Source organism: Pteronotus mesoamericanus, unplaced genomic scaffold (assembly GCF_021234165.1).
Source record: "Pteronotus mesoamericanus isolate MK-2021 breed Mesoamerican mustached bat unplaced genomic scaffold, CSHL_Meso_final contig_221, whole genome shotgun sequence".
NCBI classification, from domain to species: domain Eukaryota; kingdom Metazoa; phylum Chordata; class Mammalia; order Chiroptera; family Mormoopidae; genus Pteronotus; species Pteronotus mesoamericanus.
This window is the reverse complement of record NW_026555092.1, coordinates 3,881,198-3,902,590: the sequence shown is the minus strand read 5'-3', so window position 1 is coordinate 3,902,590 and position 21,393 is coordinate 3,881,198. Positions and strand designations below refer to the sequence as shown.

At 54.4% G+C, this 21,393-nt stretch overlaps 1 protein-coding gene across 1 annotated transcript; it reads right to left on the bottom strand.

The window, feature by feature from the left end:
- Positions 1-534: 534 nt before the first annotated feature.
- Positions 535-21,254, bottom strand: GRHL3 (grainyhead like transcription factor 3). Its single transcript, XM_054571472.1, has 15 exons — positions 21,174-21,254; positions 18,641-18,702; positions 17,087-17,432; positions 16,770-16,843; positions 16,154-16,307; positions 15,841-15,952; positions 14,340-14,434; positions 12,021-12,179; positions 11,448-11,526; positions 11,186-11,319; positions 9,475-9,509; positions 8,175-8,263; positions 7,206-7,291; positions 4,663-4,727; positions 535-649 (listed from the first exon to the last, which is right to left on the bottom strand). Exons 1-15 carry the CDS (start codon positions 21,237-21,239, stop codon positions 535-537), a joined length of 1,671 nt encoding a protein of 556 aa, XP_054427447.1. The 5' UTR covers positions 21,240-21,254.
- Between the last annotated feature and the right edge of the window lie 139 nt (positions 21,255-21,393).

Here is a 21,393-nt window from a genome sequence, read left to right as displayed (position 1 = left end):
AGCAGCCACTCGGTTCTGGTGGATCAGCTCCGTTATGTACATCTGGTATGGAGGAAACCCACGACAAAGAGGTGTATCCACCACAGTGTCTTTTAAAAGTCATTTGCACTAAAATCAAGAGTGTTCAAGTTTAATTGACCAAAGGTTGAGAACTCCTTGGCCTGAAGTCGACAGAATAACCATGGATGGGAGCCGAGTCAGTCTGGGGAGAGCAGGCCTGCCTCCCCCACCTGGACAGGCAGCGTGCAGAGCGACTGCAGAGGAGGAAGGTCTGTTGGGAATGTTAACCAAGACGACACTGCCTCTGGCTGAGCAGTGGCTGGCAGGAGTTCAGCGAGCAGATTCACGCATGAGATGGGGGTTCAGATCAGGACACCACCGGGTCCCTTCCTGGCCCTGACCTCTGTGACTCAAGGGCCTCTTCCTGCAGGGAAGGCGTTCAAGTAACAGCACTGAGGCATGAGGAGAGGTTGTGTGTGGCAGGGGCCACTTCGCAGCGGAGCGGCTCCTTGCCTGGAGCTGACCCCGGGGTCCTTACAGCTCCTTGAGGGTGATCTGAATCTTGCCGTCGAGCTCCCCCATGTCCAGCAGGAAGGCAACGTGGTTGCTGTAATGCTGAATGATGTTGTTGTCCATGTTGACCAAGATTCTGGAAGAGAAGAGGTAGGGCTAAACTATGGGAAGCCCCTTGTTTTCAGGGCCTCTAAGAGACCAGGATGATAGTCATGGTTATTACATATCAGGCACCCCCAAAATTTCAAGCACTTCACAGGCTTTCTCTCTGACCCTCATAGCAGCCTGCAAGGTGGGCGTTCCCTGTCCCACCTTACAGGGGATGGCATGAGGCCCACGTGGCCAGGCCACCACTCAAACCGGGCCTGCCAGTTTTCATGCCCACCTACTGGGCCGGGGCACCTCTCTTAGAACATATGAGTGTGGGCACTTCTGAGCAACTGTGGATTTCAAGCAGCAGCCGTGCTCCTTAGTTACCAGGCCAGACCGAGGGCTCGGGCACAGAGTGTGAGTCCAAGTGTAGGAGTTGTGGTGGGTGGACCGGTGCGGTTTCGGTTGAACTGAAGTCTGCGATGTGTTATTCAGATGTGCCTGCCTGAGCCAGAGGCAAGTACCACGCAAGCCCACTCTGAGTTCCATCCCCATAAAGCTGAGCTCTCAGGGACGGTACAACAGACTTGAGGTACCTGGCCTTCTCCTTCCACATAACCTTCCAGCAAGGACCTGGGCCAACCTGAGAGGGTCAAGGCCTCCGTGGTGCTGGCCCTCTGCAGGGGGGTAAAGCCAGACATACGCCTGAGGGCACCCTGATGAAGAACCCACAGGATGTGACCTGACCTGATCAGTCAGCTTTCCCTCTGTAATGGAACTGAGTATTCTCATCCATCCATTCAGTCGCCCGTCCCACCAGCGTTTGCTGAGGCCTTTCCACAGGCAGGGCCTTGCTCCAAACAAAAACAAGGGCCACATAGAGATCCTAGATCCTGTCCTCCAAGGGTTTAGACTCTAGTGGGCCTGGGAGAATGAAGCCTTGTAATCCTATTACTCTAATTCATAGATGGGGGAGCTGAGGCTCAAAGAAGTCAAGTCATTTGCCTCAGGTCACACAGGCGATAGATGGCCTAGCTACTATTTGAATCCAGATTTTTGTCTGTTTCTACTGTATCATTTTTTAAGAAAGAAAATGCCAAAAAAACCCAAAAACCCCTATAAATGCAAGTTAGAAGTGGCATATATAAGGAAGGCGAAATTCGGGGCTTGGGGAGAATTCAGGTGCGGAAAAGATTCCTTTAAGAGGGGCAGGGGGGTGAGGAGCCCAGACCACCGTTCCTGGCAGGGAGCTCTCTCCCGAGGACCCCGCAGGGGACGTGGTTGCCTTGTCCCCACCACCCCAGGCCAGGGGGGGCCATGGAGGCAGCGGTGAGCAAAGCTGCTGCCTGTGTTTGGCTGTCTCTGTAGCAGCATTGAGCAGCTGCTGCTTTTCGGAAGGAGGCCTGGGCTCAGGCTCTGGGACCTGGGTGCCGGCTGCCAGTGTCTAATCACAGGCTCCCATGTCCCCAGGTCTTGTTTGCAGTCCCGCCGTTTCACAGAGGGATCTTTGGGGGTGAAGGGAGGCCAGGGCCGGGGCAGGGGGTGGATGCTTTGGCAGCAACAGGGTCTTGTTTGTTTCATAGGGTGGCCTTTGTGGGGTGGGTCTAGTGCCTGGAGCTCTGTAGGTACCCACATGCACAAACTGAAGACTGTCTCCCTCCCGCTCCCAGGCAGCCCCCGCCCCCGGCCGTGGGCCCAGGTGCACACCTGTGCACAGGGGATCCCAGGCAGGCCTGTGGACCTGATCCCCCACAGGTCAAGGACAACTGGGCTCTAGAGGCAGGGGCTGGTCGGGACAGCTTCCCTGAAGGGGGCCCCTTGGCTTGCTAACTTCTAGCTGTCTTCTGTCCTGGTTCGCATGAAACCACTGGCCAGCGGCCAGCAGAAACAATGTATTTGTTAATCTTTCAAGCACTCAGTGGTGCTTGTAAAGCTGATTGTATCTACCTTTGTCCAGAGGACTTTTGGGAGGGCTCTATGAAAATAAACTAGGCCACTGATTAGAATTCCTGTTCCTCAGATGGGGAGAGTCTGACTCTGCGGGACGTGCCAAATGGGCCTGGCCTCGCCCAAGAGGTTTTTTGGGGACTCTTCTCATTGGGCATCACAGACAAGCTAGACCTGAGGTTTCTATGGTTAGGGATGTGTATGGGGCGTGGGGCGCCTTTGAAGGGCCTCTGAGTGATGCCCTGGGCTATGGGGCCGGCCTGGCCTGAGCATTTATTTGCTCATTCCCAGCAGTTAGAGGAAAAAGCAGGAGGCGAGGTGAAAACAGTGAGCGTGTGCACAGGCCGGGGTTCTTTCTGCAGCTACTTACTAATTCTGTGGCCCAGGCACTACTCAGAACCTCAGTTTCCTCTTCTGTGGGAATAGAAATAATCACACTGAACAATGAGATGACCTCTGGGGGTGGTCTAGCCCTGCGCCTGGCACCACAAAGGGCCCCACAGATGGCAGTTACTATAACTAGGGTTTAACTAATTGGCTGGGTTTAAGGGAAAGACTTGCAACTCAGCCTGTGGAGCTAGGGGCTGGGGCATCCTTATAGCATTACCCCCCGACACCACGCTCCAAATCCCATACAAGGGCATTACCCAGCCCCTCGGCCCAGCCTGCGGTGGGACCTGGAAGGGAGGCCGCCAGGGCGGGGCTGCAGTGGGGGGGGGGGTGTGGGCACTGGCACCGAACGGGGAAGTGGGGCTGGGCTTGTCTGGGCAAAGCAGAGCCTGCCCTCCACTGTGAGCTGGATTCTGCTCCAAAGGCTGTGTGAGCCCCAGTTTGAAACCGAAACTTGGAAGAAAAAACACATACAAAAACACTAGACACATACAACCAAAACCAAACAGAGCCTTTCCCAGGGGCTGCAGGGCCGCACGCCTTCCCCACAGCCCGCCCCGCTAGGGAAGATGGGTGGGAACCGAGGAGGCAGGCCGGGCCGGGCCCCTGAGGAGGGAGGCCACCCCTGGGCCTAACAGGAAGGGCCCCAGCCTGAGCCCAAGACCTGCCTCACTTCACAGCCTTCTAAAAAGGAAGGGCCACAGACAGTATCTGGGGACAATGCCTCAGTACCTTTTGGGGGCGGCCAGTAAGTGCAGCTGTCCAGGGTTGGAGCCGTGGACAGGGTTGGAGCCAGGAGTATGTCCCCGAGCCCTGGCAATTCCTCATCGCCTGGGGCCCCACACTGGGCAGGCGGAGGGACCTAAGTAGCAGGGGTTCTGACCAAGGACTGAGGCCTAGGAGGGCGGTCACCATGTGGTCCTCCCGCTCCCCCTACCGGGGGGTCCCCTAGGAAGATAACAAAGGGCACTGCAGTCCTTAGCATGGATCCCCAGGGGCCCAGGGCCGGGACAGGCACTGCCTGACCCCCGGAGGGTAAAGCTTTACTCCGCCAGGCCTCGTGCAGACCTGCTGGCGGAAAAGGCCTGGGGAACATGCCTGGGGGGCTCCCTCAAAACCACACCCAGTTATATTCTAGACACACTGCCAGCCACCCCCTTCTGGGCACCCTGACTCAGCAGGTAGCACCGCTGCTGGGGCTTTTGCTTCTGAGACTTTACTCTGCTGCTCCTGCCCCTGAACGCTGCGTACCCCGCTGGAACCTCAGTTTCTCTGTCTGTCAAGTTGTGCGTAATGGTATGACTGTGTGGGCTAAATGAGGTATCTTTAGCACACTATCGGACACATAGTAGGTGGTCAAGTGAATGGTAGTCACTGTCATCATCATTACAATCAAATGACTTCGTTATCCAGCAGCCTTGGGACTTGAACTCGAGTCTCCTGACACATGGCCCTGCACTTCCACCTGTCTCCCACTCCTTTCCTTCCCAGCGGCGATCACTGTCTGGCCCCTTTCAGTGGCCTTGGCCTGCCTGGGAGCGCCCTACCCAACGGCACATCCCGTCGTCCTCCCTACGAAGCCCAGTACAAGGGCCACGCAGCACAGAGCAGCCGGCCTATGCCTGTTGGAGCAGACCTGCTGGGAGCTCCCTGAGCCAACATTTTAGAGGCAAAGGGGCAGAGAAGGGGGAGTGGGGAGGGAGAGCTGTGCTGGGCACTTACCCCCGCTTGCACTTCTTGTAGACTTTGTAAATGTTCTCTTCGGGAAGCCCATACTTCTCAGAGATCTGGAAGAGAGCGGCAGGGGGTTCATTGTCTGCTGCCCAAGTGCATGTACACCATTCTTTTATATCATGACTTTTGCTTTCCTATTTATAAAATTAATACATGTCCAGACTGTGGAAAGACACACGGAAGAAAATCACAATCACCCATAATCCTGTTTCCCAGAGATGAGAACCATCCACATCTGGGTGTATTCCTGCCTGTCATTTGGCCGTGTATGTAGATGTTTTTATATTCCACGTAGGTAATTTTACTTATCATTGTATGTTATAAGCCTTCCCACATCACAACAAACAGCATGTTCGGTGGCTATAAAGTATCCCAAAGGGCACCTAAACCCCCCGCAACCCCTGCCTAATGCCAGCCGTTGCTCCAGTGCGGAGGGCCCCCCTTCGGCCAGCCAGTGCAAACTCCTCATGGCAATGGCTACAGTGCATAGCTCATTAGGTGGCTGGCGGAATTGAATGAATTGGTCCATGTACCACGCTGAGGACAGTTCCTGGTCTGTACTGGATAAGTGGCCAATACTCAGTAAATGGTCATGTTTTTGTTTTAGAAGCACAGCAACAAGGATGCTCTTGTTCCATTGGGGTGGGGGGGGGGCTGTTACCCAAACATTCTTTCCTTTGATCAGGAATTATTAATCTCATTTGATGGGTGTGGATGCTGAGCTCGAAGAATATAAGGCACGTGCCCAAGGCCCAGCCTAGAACCCAGGTTTCTGGCCCCCATCGCACCCCAGAACCCCGGAGCTTCTGCAGCAGATGAGGAAGCTGCAGCTCAGAGGACGCTCACGCCGCCTGTCCGCCATTTCTCCCCAGAACGCCTCAAGTCTGCTCTGGGCAGGTGCAACTGGCCTGGTCACAGCTTCACCACCTGGGGTTGCAGAAGTCTTGCTTTGCTGAGCCTCAGCGTCCTCAGTTTGTAAAATGGGTGTGATGAGGTGATAAGGGGATGCACCAACAGGGTGGGTCTGCTCACGAATTGGGACAATGATGTAAAGGGCCCAGTGGGTGCGGGGCCCCTGGTGAGGGCTCAGTCAAGAGCTGCAGGTTCGTACTACTGGCTGCCTTGGAGCCTCCGTGAACCTCAGGCCAAGGGCTGCAGGCTGAGGTTGTCCTCACTGAACCTTTTAGGATGAGGACTAGGTTCAACTCCTCAGTTATTCTCTGCTTTGACAGAGAGCCCTCCAGGCAAGAAAAATTCTTAGGCTCTCTTAATGGTGATGTGACTGGAAGCTACCAGGAAGATCTCAGGTCAATGTAAGCAAGAACTTAGGAACTTTCTAATCATAAGTTATACAAAGACAACATAGCCTGCCCTGCTAGTTAATAGCTCTCCGTCCCAGGAACTATCCAAGTCAAGAGTGGGCACCCACTTGGAAGAGCTACTGCGGAGTGAGCTCAAGCACTAGATAGGGAGCTGCCCCTTTAAGGTACTATTGAGTCTATATTCAAATGACTCAAATGAGATTGAGTCTATATTCAAATGCCATTTACTAGCCTTTTGTGAGCCCAGCTTCCTGGGGCTGGTGCCAAGCAGGGCTGATGACATGTGAAGAGGACAGAAGAGCAGAGCAGAGTGAAGAGAAGCTGGGCTGGAATCCCAGCTCTATCACTTCCAGTAACCTTGGCAAGTCACCTGACCTCTGTCTGGGAAGCTGCTTCCTCCCGGGAAACAAGGAGCTAATAATAGTACCCACTTTTCAGGGTTGTTAAGAGGATAGGGTGCGCTGGCCAATGCAGCATGCCTGACAAAATGCCTGGCACAATGTGGGTCTTCAAAAGGTCGATAATGTTATAAGCTGATTCATTTTTTCCTTCCGCAGCCTAAGATTTGGCTGTTCTGAGTGGGTGAGTCTTTAAGCACAGCTGGCCTTGGTGAGGCTGTGTGCTTAGTTTTTCATGGAGCTACAAGACTGTGGCGGGTTTTGTTCAGGGCTGTTTCCCCTGCTCTCTGGTGGCTGGCGGGGGGCGGGGGGCGGGGGTGGCGGGGGAGGGCTCCTTGCCCAGACACCACCTCCAGTCTCCCCAGGCCAGCGCCCCGCCGCCCCCAGCCCCGGCCAACCACAAGCTGCAGGAATGAGGCCCCCTGGGAAAGAAAAACTGTCTCTGGGGCCTAGCCTTTTTGGGTTTCATTCCCATTAAAATAGAAACAGGTTTGCAAAGCCAACAAAAAGCCCTGGCCTGTCAGACAGCAGCCATCAGATTAAGGAGGATTTATGGTGTGTGGCTCCTGGTGGAGCCAGGGTTCTGGCCGCCAGATAACATCATCGAGGCGCACCCCCGCCCCCAGCCAGGCCCGGCGGGCCCTCCCCAGTGAGGTGGGCTGGTGGACCACCACAATGCCAAGGTCCCAGTATGTTCGTCCCCAGAGCCTTTCTGTGGGAAATCAGAACTGTGTGGCAAGGAGGGAAGTATGTGCATGGGCGCAAAAGAGGGGGGTCTGGCCAGGCAAGGCGGGGTACACAGGCCTCTTACCGCATTCCTCAGTCCCTTCAGGTCTGGGGTCTTCAACATGAGGGCATCAAACACCTCCTCAGTCTCCCTCCGCACATAGAGCAGAACTGAGAAGCAAAGGGGTCACTTTTAGCGCAACAAGCAGGACCAATGAGCCTGGGATACCTTGCAGGATGGGGGACTCTTAAAAAATAATACTCTTTTTTAATATAAGATTGATTTCTGCACCCTCCCTTGCGGAGGGTCCGTACGCAGCTGGGAAACGCCTGGGCTCTGCAGGCCCCCACACTTGCTCGGACTGTGCTGACCTTGGCGGGCGTGAATCCCCACTGTCGCACCTGCCAGCTGTGTGACCTGAAGAGGTTATTTTAGCATCATCAAGTCTCATTTTATCCAAACAGAAAACAGAGGGGAAGCCACCTCTATTTCACAGTGCTGCTGTGGGAATTATCAATATGACATTTGGAAATGCCAAGTGCAAGGCAAGGCTCAGTTCAAGGTCGCTGGAAGCTTCGGATCTCAGCAGCTGGTCGGGGTCTTCCTGAGGGTCAGCCACAGCCCCCAGGGTTTTGGGTATGTCCTTCTACCCCAGGAAATCACGGATTTAGAGTGTGCAAGCCAGAAAGCCAGCTATGGGAACCCCACCCTGCTCCCATCTCCATTAGAGAGGGTGAGGGGACCTGCCCAACACAACCAGCCTGCTACCTTCAGCAGCTGCCCCAGGACAGCCATGTCTGACAAGGTCAAAGGAGGCGGATGCCCTCCAGCTCCATGGCTGTCCCTCTCAGCACCTTGGGTGCCCTCCTCACTCCTCCTTCCACACTCACGTCTCGGCCCAACCCCTGCTCTGAGGCATAAAGCAGCCCCTTGCACCCTCTCTATGGGGCCAGGCACTGCCTGGGCCAGGATCAGTGGCTGAGGCTTTGGGGAAGGCTTCCCGGGGGCTGGGGCAGGTGGGCTTAGACAACAAAGGGGTGGGAGTGAGGCTACCTCTCTGCAGATCATCTTCCTTGGCCTGTTTGGAGGGCAGAGGCTCGAACTCCTCAGCGAAGGGCAAGCAGGCACGCTTCAGAGGCAGCCTGTGGGGTGGCAGAGGGGGCTCATCAGGAACCCAGGGGAAATCCCATCAGGAACCCAGGAACCCATCAGGAATCCCAGAGTCCAAAGGGCCCACTGAGTCTCAGAGGTGAAGGAGACCCCAAGAGGGCAGGCACAAAGCAGTGGAGCAGTGGTTAGAGTAGCATGTCTGGAGTTGGACTGCCTGGGTTCAAATCCCAGCCCTGCCGCTCACTAGCTGGGTGACTTGGGTTAAGTCTCTTAGCCTCTCAGGTTTCTCATCTATAAAACGCAATGACAATAAAGGAATAATAACAATATTTCATAGGGCTGTGAGGCTGAAGGAGATGATACATACTGCTGTTGAATGGTGTGTGACCCACAGTAGGACCTCGATAAATGTGGACTATTTTTTTTATCATCAACATTAATTTTTGAAAGAATCAGATTGGGTGTGAGTCCACAGACGTGTTGTGGGATTTAGAATAAGACTGAGGTTCCAGCCCGCCTCCGCTCCTTAACAGCTGTGTGGCCTTGGGCAGGCCACCTCTCCTCTGAGCCTCAGCTTCCTCATCTGCAAGCAGAGCAGTAACCCCTGCTTGTCTGCCTCACCAGGGCTGTTTGAGGGGGTAAGTGACATAATTTGGTATCAGAGCACCTTAGGAAAAGTACCTCTTATTTACAGGGAAGAGACTGGTATCAACAAATGATCTTGTAAAGTGCTTCCTATTCACAAAGATTCCATTTACACTCTGCTCTCTCCCAGCAGCCTCATCCCCACGAGGACGTCTTCCTCATCTGACAGATTTCTGGGCTGAGGCTTAGGGATGTGGAGGGACTGTGGCTGATGGGGGAGGGTGGAGGCCCTTCCGGTCCCCTCCCAAGGAGAGGAGGGGCTCTGATCCCTTCAAGTCCTCCAGCACAGCTTCCCCTCCTCGCCCTCCAAATCGGCACCACCATCTCTGAGACTTTGTCTTCCCCTTTTTACAAGCAAATGTCTCGCCAGAGATTCGCCAGCTTTTCACATAAAACAAACCCATAAAAACCCAGGCAGTTTCAGTGAGAAAGGAAAATGAATCTAGGAGCGTGAGGTTGGGGACAGAGTCCCATGGCTGCTTCCTCTGAGCCCAGCCCTTGGCTTGGGGAGCAGCAGAGGGAAGGGCAGGTGGGGGTGGGGTGAGCAGAGATGGGAGGACAGGCAGGGACGTGAGGCCCTGAGCTGTTGTCTCCGTACCTGCTGGAGCTGCCCTGTCCTGCCGAGGACACCACCTGAAATAAAAAGACGAGACGTTTTCTGTCACATGCAAGATGAGAGGAGCCCTCAGCTGCTGGAAGCTTTCGGGGAGGGACAACCTTTGGCTGGGGCAGAGGAGGGAGATGCAGTTTCAATGCCTTCTGGCCCATTCTGCTCAGATAACAACCCCCAAGTGAGCTGAGGTCCTGAGTTGAAAGGAAGCATCCTGCCCAAGTGGGATGGGTTAGGGACTCAATGACACAGGAGGCGCTGGAGAGGTGCTGGCAGGGTCAGTGAGTCCCACCCGAGCCCCAGCAGGCCCAGGAGGGCTGGCCCAGCAGGCTGTCCTGCAGCAGGTGACTAGGCGTGGGAGCTGAGGCAGAGGAGGCGAGGGAAAGAGGCAGCCTTTTGCCGGTCCTGTGTGCCTGGCACTGCTGTCTGGTGCGGTCACCACCAGTTCCATGGGAGGGGACACTGAGGCCCAGAGAGGACAAAGAGCCCCAGAGGAACCCCAGCAGGATGCAGTCAGGATTCAGGCTCCAGGCCCGGGTGTCCTTCATTCCACTTCCCGGGGCGTGCGCCCCCCTGGCTGCACATGCAAAAACCGGTCCCTCCTGCTTCCCCCACAGAGGAGCTGTTAGCCTGGCCACAGGGGCCTTAATCTTGAGGGGTCATCTGCCTACTTGGCCTCTGGTTGGGGAAAAAGAGTGGGTTAGTGCAGCTGCCTATGCTACGGAGGCCACAGCACATATTCTGGGGCAGAGCGAAGGGCGTACAGTGCACGTGGAAAAGGCTTCACATGTGAGCCAAGGGCAACGCCAGGGCTGGCTGCTCTCCCAGCTCCATCACCTGTCCCATACGCCAAAGGCTGTTTCTGACAACATCCCCACCTGAACGGTGGTGAGCTATGGCCTCAGTGGAAGGAAATCATCAAATTGTTTAATGTAGAAGCAAACTAGTAGGCAGGCTCTGGGATCTTGATTCTGCCAGTGACTCACGTGACCTTGTCTGGAAAACGGGGATAGCAAGTCTCTGCCTCAAAGGGTGGCTGTGAGGGGACGTGACACGGAGCAGACAGGGCTGGGCCCAGCACGCCTGGCACGTCCAAGGTGCTCAGGGAATGGCCCCGGCTCGAGAGGGGCGAAGGGCGCCGTTTCTGAAGACAGGCTGCCTGGCTCCAGCTCGGCCACTCCCTGTGTAATTTGGGGGGCTCTTTGTGCCTCGGTTTCTACCCCACAAATCCAGAGAGAACAATACTACCCATTCCCCAGGGATGTGGCAAGTGTGAGAGGAGGTGACGCGTGGAAAGCACTGAGCCTGGGGCACAGTGAGCGCTCACAAGGGTCCCTGCCACGGTTATTATCCTCCCGGCTTTGAGGGAGCTCCGACTGAATCTGGGGCTCAGACATCAGAAACCTCCTCTGTGTGTGCTCCAGGCGTGGACATTTTGATGGCTATAAAGTCCATTTCCTCATTAACATTCTTCTCTTGAGTAGAAAAGGTCACTGAAGTTAGGGGACCAAGTATGTATGTTTGTTTAATTCCCTGGGATTCAATCCTAAGATATTTTTGTTTTGATGTAAAAAATATTAGGACCCATACACATCTCAATGGGCCTGGATTGGCCAAGTGGCGGGTTGCTCCCCGCTGGTCTGGGCTAAGGCAGGCCCTACCCAGGCGCCAAGATCCTCCCTCAGCCCAAGGCCCTCACCCCTCCAGGACGCTGCAGGCCGGAGAAGTGCACGTTAGGGATGAACAGCACCGGTGGAGTCTCCAGGTCAGCCTCGGGCCGCAGGTAGGTAGTCTCATTGCCCCTGAAGCCGGACAGCAGGCAGCCCTTGATGCCTGATGGGAAGAGGGAGGCTCTGTGACCTGAGGCCCCACCATCCATGTCCCCAACCTCTGCCCTCTAGTCTTCTTTTTCCTTTCACCCAAACCCAGACCAGTCCAGTCCCTGACTCATCCCCACTGACCATTGTTGCTGGAGTCAGGGCACTTGACTTTCCTCCGGAACTGCTTCCGCTCATCATCCCGCATTTTTCTCTCGGCTCCCTGCAAGGGAGAAGGGAAAGAGGGTCATCAAGTGTCTTTGGAGGGCCTGGCTGCTTTGCCTTTTAAATATAGCCAGCCTTCTGGTGCTGCTTTCTACCCAGAGACCAGGAAATGGGAAGGTACCAGTGCCTGGCCCAGCCTGGCCCTACCCAGCCCAGCCCAAGGTCAATCCAGAGAGGGGGAGGGAGAGAGAAAGAAGGAGAAGGGAAGGAGGGAGGGAGGGAGGGAGAAGAAATGGAGTCAGAGAGAGATGAGAAGAAAAACGTGAAAAAGAGAGACATGGAGAGACACTTATAGAGCTCTTGAAAGACAGCTTCAGAAAGAGATAAAACAGGAATGAAGAGAGACAGAAAGAGATACTCAGAGAGAGACCAAGACAGATGACAAGCACACAGGGATGGAGAGAGAGAGCAAATAAAGAGAGACAGACACCCCCAGAGTGGCCAGAAAGGACACCAGCTCTTCCCCCCACTCTGGGCCCAGCAGAGGGTCACCTTGTCACAGAAAATCTTGATCTGGCAGACAGCGCGGTGCACCAGGCGCTCGGTGCCCGAGCCGCAGTCGTAGGTGTCTATCTGCAGGTTCAGGGGGACACCCTTCACTCCCTTCTGCGAGGAGAAGTCTGTGCTGAGGCAGTTGACACCGATGAACACCTGGGGACAGACAGGGGAGCTAAATAAACAGCCCGCCCACGTCCCCAGCTCTGCTGCCCCACAGGCCCCTTTATTGAGCCCAATGTGCGCTTGGTGAGCGCCTTCATCTCCCACTTCCCCGGAAGGCAAACATCACCTCTCTTTTACAGAAGGGAAGTGATGCTCAGAGAGGTGGGACAACTGTCCAGGGTGATGCAGGGAGGGTGTGGGGAGCCAGGGTTTGAGCCCAGGTCTTCACCAGCGGATGATGCACTGGATGCCAAGGACAGCCTACAGGGGCAAGGCCCTGGGAGGGACATGAAGGGTCCCTTAGCCACTTAAAATCAAGGGCCTCATTGTTCTGCAATTGAGAGGCAGGAGGTGGAGAAGGGCCAAATTCCCACCCCCTGTCTCCCAGGCTCAGGAGACCACTTTCCTGCCGGCCTGGGCCACAAGGAGTGAGACGCTGCCCCTCTGCTCCCCAACCCCCAGCTCCAGCCATCCCAGAACCAGTCACCCCTGCTTCACAGCCAAGGAAATGGAGGCTCTGGGCAGGGACATGACCTTCTGACGTTTCCACTGGGAGTCAGGCAAGGTGCGCAGTGTAACAAGCCTGGACGTGGGCCACCCAGACCTGGGGTGGGAAGATGGGCTCTGCCACTCACTACCCATGCGGCTTTGGACAACTGCTTTTACCACATGGAGCTCAGTTTCTTTGTCTGCAAAATGGGGACAATAAAACCTATCCTGCAGTGCTGGGAGGATCACCTGGTAGGCTTGGTGTGCAGTGACAGCTGATGTGTAACTGTCGTCATTGGGACAGTGGGACTCTCACCCCGAAGCCCATGCCCGACTGAGGGCAGCCTAGCGCCAGTCTCAGCTGGGCAGTCCCTGGTCTAGGCTGGCCTCTGTTCTTCAGGACAGTTCCCTTGGAAATGACCCTGACCTGAACAGCAGGGGTGGGGTGTGAGCAGACCCCCTTCCTTCCCAGGCCGTGGGGGCCCTGGGCACATGCCAGACATACCTCCCCCTCGGCCAGCTCAGCCCTAATGCAGCCCCCACCCAGCTCGCACCTGAGAAAGACCCAAGCCTGGGGGCTTAAGAGGCTGTGAGAAAATCCCAACCGAAACCCACCTCTCCCTTCCCACGAAACTCTTTCCCCACCTCCCTGAACTGGAGGCCCCAGCTCCTCCTCCTGCTCCTGGCGTCTGTTTGAATAATAATAATCCCTGCCTTTGTGTTTTCAGAGCCCCTCACCTCCATTTTCTCCAAGCTCCCTGGACAGATGGGGAGACAGGGATTAGCTCCCAGCCTGTCCAAGGCCAGAAATGCCCTTGCCATGAACTGGACCAACCCTGCTCTGCTGGAGTAAGTCCAGGCTGGGGAGGGGAAGGGACAGGCGCAAGGTCACCCAGCCCCCGACTCGCAGACTAGTGCCCTTTCCACGATGCCAGCTCTTCAAACAGAAAACCAACACAGAGAGAGACCCAGAAGCACACAGTAAGTTTGAGGCCGGCCTTAAGCGCTAAATGGCTTAATTGCTGGTATGAAAAAAATCACCAGAGCCTCCGTCTCTCAGGCCTTCCTGATGGGTTTGGCAGTGGGCCCACCTCTTAGACATGCATGATCTCGTGGAATCTTCACCACAACCCTAAGAGGCAGATTACTGTTTCCTTCCTATGGGCCCAGCAATGGAGGTAACTGGGATTTCAGTCCTCATCTCTGGCCTCCAAAGCATTTCTCCTACAACTCTCTGCACTGACCTGCAAGTCAGGAAACCTGGCATGATCAGCAGCTTGCTGTGTGACTTTGCGCAGCGCTCAGGTTTCCTCTCTGGTCAATAGGTGGATTAGGTTAAGAACAATAGCCACCACTTATGAACCAGGCTGCACTCTGCGTTTTACTTATCTCATATGACCTTCACGTCAGCCACACAGTTGGTGCTATGATAACATCCCAATTTTAAAGCCATGGCACTGGCCCAAGACCACAGAGCTGGGATGTGGGCCCAGCCTTTCCAGTGCAGAGCCTGTGCTTCTTGACCACTCTCTATCTATCCTGCCTGCTCCACTGCTGCCCTCTGAGGAGCAGCTGCTGCCATCCTAGGTGCAGGCAAGCCCTTTGCCCCGATGGCAACTTCCACAGCGCAGCCCCATCTGGGCCATGCCCCCCGGCACTGACCTTGGCCTCCTCATTGACATTCCACACGAAGGACAGCGCGTTGTAGGCCACTTCCTCAATGTGTTGCACGGTGTTGAAGTTCTCTTTGCAGTCAGCTGAAACCAGGAGACCAGCAGGAGAGTTAGGAGGGAAAGGACTTGGGGATACCACGGGGAGGAGGCATTTAGATGCTGGCCCCCATTCTTGGCAGGGACTTACATCGTTTCCCCCAAGAACCATGCTTCGATCCAGAGAGGAAACTGGTTACTGTGCCCTGGGCCACAGGTGGGAAAACTGAGGTCAAGCCTGGGTAGCAGGTTTGCCCAAACCCTGGAAGGAATCTCTAACTTTGCCAACTAGGCCACAGCCTTCATTGTTTTGGAGTGAAGATTATATTTTCATTGATATTGTAATTTAGGAGATCCTTCAGATAAAGAAGTAGTAATAGTAGTAGCAATAGTGGTAATGATACCAGTACTACTAATAATACTGACCTATTGAATTAATATTGAACTACTAATATTAAACAAATGGTGGTACTACTACCACTTAGGAACATATATGGTATGGCAAGCCCTTGATTAATCCTCACAAACAATGGCACTATGACTATCAGTCCCCTTACACATGAGGAAAATGAAGCTCAGAGAAGCTTAGTCACTTGCTCAGGGTCACACAGCTCACAGGCAGAGCAAGGAGTAGAGCTCAGCTTTGCCTGGCTCCTGAACCCAGGCTCCTAACTGCTCTGCTCTCCAGCCTCTCAGCTAAGTCACTGAATTGTTCCTCTTTGTATCACGTTCTCCAGCACACACTGCTCCAAGGCAGAAACAGAGCAACGGGAAGGCAGGGCAGCTGGCCTTAGTCCATTTGACAGCTGAAGAAACTGAGGCTCAGGAAGGAGAGGTGACACACGCAACACACCAGAAAGAGAGTGATGGAGCCAGAACCTGGAGACCTGAGCATGGTCTGTGTCTTCCACCCATTTTAGGGCCTGGGACAGGGACAAGGTGGCACACACAGAGGACCTGTGCCTGCCCCCTAACTTCTGACGAAGGCTGCATCCTCACTCCTAACACAGAACTGGCCAGTGCTGGGCCTCCAGCCTTCCAAGTCCCCAGCAACAGCCTGATAGTGCTGTTATCTCATGCATCTGTGCCTCAGTCCCTGAAGGCCCCTGATGGAGGCGAGCTGCCCGCATCCCAGGGGCCTATTTATCTGAAACAGCTGGGATCCCCACAGCCCTGTTTATCCCCAAGCACACAGCAAAGAGGCCGCTGCTTCCAGACAACAGACACAAATCCCTGTAAACCCCACAGCCTTTGGCCCAGAGACAGGGGCTGGGCAGGAAGCCGGGGTCAGAACTACGTGCTGCGGGGGTCAGAGGGGGCTAGAGAAAAGGGCCACAGAAGGAAAGGCCTGAGTAGGGGGTGTGTGTGTATGTGTGTGTGAGAAGGGGAGAGAGAGAGAGAGAGAGAGAGAGAGAGAGAAAGAGGCTGCGATGGGCGCTTGGGCCGGCTCTCACCCACGTCGATGACCCGCTGTTTGGCGGTGGGTTGCCGGGAATGCCAATGCTTCCAGAACCGCAGCTGCTCTGCCGGGCCCTTCTCGTTGTCGAAGACAACCATCACCACACTCTGCAAGCACAGTGGTCGCTTTGACCCCCAGCCTCAGGAAAGGCCCCCTTCCCTGAGCGTGGCTCCGGTAGCCCTGCCCCTTCGCCTCAGCTCCCCCACTCCACGACCGCTATCCAACAGAACCCTCTCCTTGGGCCCCTGGCAGGCAGGGCTCTCCCGACCACCCAACCCCCTTCCCCAGATGCTCTAGGTCCAACGCACCTTGACTTTGTTGGAGGACAAAGTAAGGCCTTTGCCGCCTCCTGGGGTCCGCAGGGTAATGGGGTAGAACTGGCCCTTGTTAAGGTAGGCCATGGGCGACTCGCCTGACTTGATGTGGATGGCTTTGGGGGAGCCCAGGGTGTACTCAAAGTCACTGTGAGGAGGGAGAGGACAGTGAGGCTGGGCTCCCAGGCAAAACCCTTCCAGAGGGCAGCAGGACAGGAAGCCTGAGGCTCTGCTGTGGACTTGCTGTGTGACGTTGGTAAATCGCTCTACCTCTCTGGGCCTCGGTTTCCACATTTTGGGGCATTCTATTTAATGGCTTTGTTGAATCACAGTCCTGCTGAATAATAACTAATGGAAATCAGAGAGACCTCAGAGAGGTGACAAAGCCACAGGGAGACTGGGGGCAACAGAGCCTTGGTTTCCTCACAGGGCGCTGAGATCCGAGCCTAGGAAAGGGATGGAGAAGTCATCCCTTTTATGCCAGTTCTTATATATCTTCACTCCCCAGTTCTCATTCACTGATAACGCCTGCTCTGGGGACAGCGTGAGGCTCTGCCTGCCGCCCCCTGCCCACTGCCCAGTGGCCGAGGGTTCACAGGCACTGAGTTACCTCTTGGGGCTGGGATAGTCCTCTGGACACAGGGGTTCTGGGGACGTTTTCAGGATGTCCGGGAAGAGCAGCGACTGCAGAGAAACACAACCCACAGGGGATAAATGACCCTGTTCAGGCTGCTGGCGCCTCAGCCTCGGGTGGCGCACGTGGCCGTGCGGGCTGTGCAGTGCCAACCTGGACAACAACCTTGGCACCCCCCACCCCCGCCCTAGGACTCTCTCCCATGGACTCCAAAGCTCTGGCCTCCTCGCTGTCTTCTCTCCTTCTGCACAGGTCCTTCTGGAAACATGAGGGGGGCGGGGAGGGGCCCTCACCTCTTGCGGGTCATCTTTGAAGGTGCTGTCTGGCTGCCAGCGCTGTGTGGGCGGCACCCCGTGAATGCCCTCAAACAAGGAGTTGAGGGAGCCGTTGTCATACACGTCACTGGTGGGCAGCAGGTAGCTGTCCACAGAGCTGGCCTCCAGCTTGCTGGGGCCCGCGGGGAGGGGGGCTGCCTTGCCCGGGGAGGGCATGGCACCCTCCAAGCTCATCAGGTTATTCTTCTTGAGCACATCTGGGTACTCCGGGGTTCCAGACACGTTCTCTGTCAGGAATTTCATGAGGTGCGTGGGACTTTCAAGGGGGGCGAGGTCCACCTCATAATCCATGCCATGGTAGTACCTGGGGAGAGAGGAGGGCTAAGTGAGTGCGCCTCTTCCCTCTGAGGGGTGGGGCGTTTGGGGCTCAAGTGGAGGGTGACCCTACACTGGCACACGGACCTTCTTTAATCCGATGTATGTTCGGGTGCTTGCATGAAACAAGACGTGGAGGAGGTCAATTTGTCACAGGGATGAACAGGGATGAGGGGGCCAAAAATGGAACCAAGGACAGGCGCAGGGTTGCTTTATTCATTTCAGTCCTTGGCATATTAAAAACTTAAAGTTTATTTCTTAGCCAGAGTTAAACGTCCCACTCTAAAACAACTGCTGTGTCATCCACGGGTGTGTGTGCGGGAGTCTCTGTGAGTATGGTTGGTTAATGGATGCTGAGAAAAAAGTCTAGAAGGATATGTTCTAAACTTTAAGGGAGACAGAGGAGTAGGATTACAGGAAACTTTTTACTTTTTTACGTTGCTATAGAGTTTGGATATTTTACAACAAGCAGGTATTACTTTTATAATCAGAAAAGCTAACATTTTTAAAAGTTAATTTTGAGAAAAGTCTCCATGCACCAAGACCACTGTTCCCAGCAGGAGAGGGCCCAGCGGCTTGGACTCCCCGGAGGGCAGAGAGGAGCCCAGAAGGTTCCCCCGCAGAGGACCTGCACGGCGGTGGGAGAGGAGAACCTGGAGAGGGACCGGCTGGCAGAGGCCCAACAGAGCCGGAGGGAAGAAGCACTGGAGCCAGTGTCCCCTCCCCAGGGTTTTGGGAAAAGCTGCCTTCAGGGCTTTTCCACTGCTGTGGCTTTGAAGTTTGTTTTCAGTAAACCCCAGCCCACATGGCTGCTGGCGTCTGTGTGTGTCTGTGTGTGTGTTGGTGTGTGTGTCGGTGTGTGTCGGTGTGCGCGCTGTGCGCATATTCAAGTAGGGGCTCATGGACTTCTGTCAGCCCTAATGTATTTTGCCTCCACAGGTCCCTTCCTCCACAAGAAATATTCTGAAATACCTTTTACCATTGCATTGGTATAAAAACAAGTATAACCCAGGTTAGATTATATCTGTTTCTTACTAATTTTAAAAGGCATTAAAGCGCTTTTGTGGGCCCCTAAAGAAACACCGTGGGTGCCAAGCACTGTGCCTTCTGTGCTCAATGGCTCAGAGGCCCGCGCTGGAGGTGGAGGTGGAGGTGGGAGGGGCAGAGAGGCAGAGATGGTGGCGTGGGGGGCCTCACCTCTTTCCTTGGTCGTTCCGGCCCCCAGTGCTGGAGGACAGTATCCGCTTCTCCTTGGGACCCTGAGAGGAGAAAAAGGAGGGATTTGTGCACGGCTGTGGGGTGAGATTTGGCTGTCAGGAGCCTCAACCCGCTCCAGCCCACTTGTCCAGGCAGGGGAACAACCTTGGTCACTGGAAGAAAACCGCCAGCACTTCTAGACGGCAGGAGCTCTAGCCCTCATTTAGTCTCAGCCCCACGTTATATAGTGGGAGGATTAGCAGTTAGAAATTTTGGAATGTTGGAGTCAGGCAGGCTTGGCTTAGCATTACCACTTTAAAGTGCTTTGTGCTTTGAATAAATGACTGCATCTTTCTGAGACTGTTTCTTCATATGTCAACTGGGGGATTATAATGCCTTCATGGACTCTGAATCCAGATTTCTTGGGTTCAGTTTCTAGATCTGCCACATGCTGGCTGTGTGACCTCAGGAAAGTCCCTTAGCCTCTCTGTAGCTTATTACCCTTATTTGTAAAACAGGGATAAGAGTAACACCAACCTCAGGGTGTGAGTGCTTAGACCAGCATCTAGCACTCGCAGAGTACTACATGAATGTTACGTTTTGATTATAATTATAATATTGTTGTATCTTAGAGCATCCAGGTCATTTCTCCCTAAGGCTAATGAAGCCGGATCCAGGTCTCCAATCCTGTCTAGTTAATCCAACACCAGGGCTATTAATCACACCCCATGGAGAGTATGAGGAAAGGCGCCTGGCACAGTGCCTGGCAATCAGTAAGAAACAGTAAGTGGTGGCCTTCAGGACTACATTGCCCAAAGCCACATTGCCACAGCTAGATCTCAAACTCCCAACCTGGTGCTCTTTCCACGCTGTTAGACTACCCACCGGGCTGCTTTGACTCTGCAGTGCCCTGGGGTGGGGTGGGTATATCTCACCAGGACACTATATTTCAATAAACCTGTATTTCATGTGTCACCTTCAGAGCCTGTCCCCACCATTCTGGCCCTGGGAATGGCCTATTGTCCAGGGGAGGTGGTGTTGGATTTTATTTTATGGTTGAACCTTAAGCTAGAAACACGAGGCTGGTGTTTAAGTCCAGACCTAGAATTCTGGCTCCTACCATGCCCCCAAGCTGAGGCAGCCTATTTAAATTTCTTCTCTATCAACCTGGTCTAAATGCTACCAGGATGCTATTGGTCTGGTGGGGAGGAGGTAAGGTAGGATAACCACACCACTCCAGGGTGACAACCAAAGCCAGAAAGATAATTTGGGGACTTCACATACTTGGGACCATTTCACCCCTTCACATCTAAATTTACAGTTTGCCTTCCTTCTTGTGAGGGTAGATAAAATACTGCCTGGGCCAGTGAACATGAGGACTTACAAGACAGCTCTAAATCTTCAAGTTCAGAGCCAGATATCTCAACAATTAGCTATTCATGTTCTCTACCCTCAAATTTGAGAAAGTCTCTTGGAGCAATCACCCAGCCCCAGGATAGCAAGAAAGTTTGCTGTCACATGACAATTTAGACAACTGGGTAGAGGCTGCCTGAGTTTAAAAAGATTCTGTGGCCTCATGTACCCTCAGTGAGAATGCGAGCTGTACTCCTGTAGCAATTTCTGGAACAGGCAGTGGGCGGGGGTGAGGATGCTGTCATATGTGTTACATACTTGTGATTGCTACCTGGTCCAAGCCCACCTATCAGATATGGGAGGACCTAATTCCTATTCCCAGTAACTGGCAGCCAAGGCCCTGGAAATAATTAGAGAATAAAAAAAGATGATCTGTCAGAGGTATTACAATGCACATAATGGCAGCAAGGGTAAGAAGGACAGTAGGAGAGGGAGAAGTGATGAGGCAGGGCAGCTTCCAAGAGAAGGTGGGCCTTGGGAAGGGCCCCAAAGGAAGGGAATGGGTTCAAGAGCAGAAGACATGTTCTAGGTGGTGGGGTTCAAATAGGTGGGCGTGACTGACAAGGCAATTGGGGTGACCTGAGGGGTAGGGGCAGAACGAAGGCGGCAGGTTGGGGCTGTTGCTGTGGTGGAGTGAGTGTGGATGAGGCAATGGGCCATTCCATCAATACGTATTGAGTACTATGTGGCAGACAGCATGGGGTGCTGGGGATTAGGTAATGATCACGACATAGTTCCTGACATCCGGGAGCTCAGTATGAAGGGGGAGATGAAGAAATAACTGCACAAATAGAAAGTTTCTATAGCCCGAATCAAGGATGATGATAGTGGTTGCTTAGGATGCCTAGAGGAGGCTCAGAATGGGAGATCCAAGAAAGCCTACTCCCATTTCAATGAATGAATAAGGTAACATCAGAGCTGAGACCCAAAGCTGAGAGTGGGGTTTCGCCGGGGGAAAGGGTAGGGTGTCGGGCAGAGGGCAGAGCATGTGCAAAGGCCGACAGGTGAAGGAGAACATGGTGACGGGCTGGGAACGGTCCTAGGCTGTTGAGCTGTGAGGCCTGAAAGCGAAGACACACATCCAGGCAGAGTGGGGCATGCCCACGGGCGGCTCACATACCATGTAGTAATCATAGAGGAAGCTCAGGGCCGCCACGCTGTCATCATCCCCATTGACTCTCATCATGGCCTTCGTGGCAGCCGTCAAGGGGTTCTCCAGGTAGGTCTTCCAGGCCTCGTCTTCATTAGTGTAGGGGAACTTCTGGAAGTTGACTGGGTCGTTCTTCAGCAGCCGCACAGACCTAAAACTGGAAGGCATGTGAAAAGGGTCAAATTTAGGC